The sequence below is a fragment of the Grammomys surdaster genome, unplaced genomic scaffold (genome assembly GCF_004785775.1).
Source record: "Grammomys surdaster isolate TR1022 unplaced genomic scaffold, NIH_TR_1.0 804, whole genome shotgun sequence".
Taxonomy (NCBI): Eukaryota; Metazoa; Chordata; class Mammalia; order Rodentia; family Muridae; genus Grammomys; species Grammomys surdaster.
This window is the reverse complement of record NW_021605223.1, coordinates 233,349-235,541: the sequence shown is the minus strand read 5'-3', so window position 1 is coordinate 235,541 and position 2,193 is coordinate 233,349. Positions and strand designations below refer to the sequence as shown.

Here is a 2,193-nt window from a genome sequence, read left to right as displayed (position 1 = left end):
CTCTCTCTCTCTCTCTCTCTCTCTCTCTCTCTCTCTCTCTCTCTCTCGGGAAATAAACCTAAGGTCTCTCATATGTTGGGATAAGTACTTTGCCACTGAGCAATATATTTGCAGCCCCTCGCTGGCTGCTAATTCTCACTGAGCCACACCCCCAGCCCCTCACTGGTGGATTCTAGACACCTATGACTAATAAGCTACTTCCTTAGCACCCCCCTTCTTTTTCTTATACCTTTATTTTGAAACAGAATATCACTAAATTGCCCAGGCTGGTCTTGAACTCATTCTGTAGTAATCCTGGCAAGTCTCATGAGCCTCCTGCCTCAGCCTCCAGAGCAGAGTAGCTGGGATTACAGGCCACCGTGTCTAACAAAATTCTAGAAATGGAAAGGCATTAAGGTTCTAAAGACGTCCCGTATCTGACATCATAGGAGTGTCAACGTTTTAAATAACCTCAGGGTCTATGTTTACTGGACTCTCTGGTTCCAGGAACCTGGTTTTCATACATAAGAAGAAAGATAAAAACGGATGGAAATGTACCCAGAGTCCCCAGCTCGCACCTGGGAAATTGGGGCATGATTGTTGCAAAGGAGGGTCTGATGGAAGTTAGGAAGCCACTCCAGAAGTCTGCAGAAGAAAGGCAGAACTTCTAAGGTCGGCTTTGACCCCAGCCTCGTCCTCAGCTGTAGTCTTGGGGCTGCAGGTGTGGCTGCACTCAACTTAGAACATGGATCCAGTTCAACACCCTTACTGGACAGAACTGGAGCCAGGAAGGAGGGCTGGGCCACCTGGTCCCAATTCTCAACTCCCTGTAGGAGATCTCAACCCTGCTTTTGCTCACCCAGCCGCCTTTCCATGATGTATTCCTGGGCAAAGTAACTTGATCCACCACAGGGGAGTGTCCCATGGTAGATATGAGACACATAGGGTCCTAAGTGTGAGCATTCTGGTGACATTTCCTGACCTTGTCCCCAGCCTCAGGGTCACCGTGTTGTGGGTTGTGGGTGGGGGTCCTCCAGATTCCCACAGCGAGTGAGAAAGACATGTGGATGTTCTGGAGGGGGCTCCTCTGTGAAGTGTGGCTTGGGTGTGCGAACGGGTGGGAGGGTTTGGGGGAGACATTTGTGGAATCCACGTGTGTGCTCACATGCCAACGTTCCCTATGCCACTTCACACATCTATACTGTCGCTGCCCTGCCTGACTCCACTCCTCTCCGGGAGCAAGGAAGGATACAGAGATGGGAAAAAGGAGGGATACCTCGATAGAGGGTGCATGGGGAGAGGAAGGAGATTGGGGAACAGGGAAACAGTGGGGTAGAGAGGGGAAAGGAGGCAGCTAGGCAACAGAGGCTGCTAGAGAAATGGGCGAATGATAGCGGACAGAGAAGGGAAGAGAGACAGGGTGTCAAGGAGACGGGGAGGGAGATGGTGAATGGGGACAGAGGGACGAAAGCAACACAGGAGATGGCAGAGTGAATAGAGGATGGGGGGCAGGCAGAGTGACCCAGGAAAAAGGGACAGAGGTGGGGGACAAAGGCGGAGTGGAGAGCCGGGAAGGGGGAGACAAGGAGAAAGGAGGACAGACGGAAGGAAGGACAGGACTTGAAGACTGAGGGACAGAGGACAAGGGTTGGGGGAAAACCAGAGAGAAAGAGAGAGAGAGAGAGAGAGAGATCTAAAGACCAAGACGAAAGGACAGTGGGACTGGCCTGGAGAAGGCGGGCTTGGGGACATGGGGGGAGGGAGGGTCTCGGGCCCTTTGTCCCCGCGGGATCGGGGCCTGTGCGGGGTGGGGGGGCTGCGGCACGGCGGCCGGGGCCCGCGTCCCCCCTCCCCTGCCCGCGGCTCCGGGCTCCTGGCTCGCGCTGCGCTTTGTCCCGGGGACGAGGGTCTCACGCAGCTCCCCCCCCCCCCACGGCGCATTGTTCGGGCCTCTGCAGGCCCCCAGGCGACCCAGCTGTCACAGCGGCGCGACCCCCTCCCCAACCCGACCGCAATACGCACACCTCCCTCGTCACCCCGATCCAGCCCACCGACCCGGCCCCCACCTCCGTCACCCTACCTGGCCCCGCCGCGGCCGCCCACAGCAGCAGCAGCGGCCACTGGAAGCGCCGGGCCCGGCCCATGGTGCCGCCGCCACCGCCGCCGCCGCCGCCGCCGCCGCCACCGCCGCTCGCTCCCGGCCCGGCACCTGCA

At 57.7% G+C, this 2,193-nt stretch overlaps 1 protein-coding gene across 1 annotated transcript in view; it reads right to left on the bottom strand.

The window, feature by feature from the left end:
- Positions 1-2,193, bottom strand: part of Cadm4 (cell adhesion molecule 4) — a 21,486-nt gene extending 19,293 nt beyond the window's left edge. Inside the window, exon 1 of the mRNA XM_028782562.1 lies at positions 2,060-2,193. Coding sequence (XP_028638395.1) covers positions 2,060-2,123 — 64 coding nt within the window. The 5' untranslated portion in view covers positions 2,124-2,193. The remainder of the gene's footprint in view (positions 1-2,059) is intronic.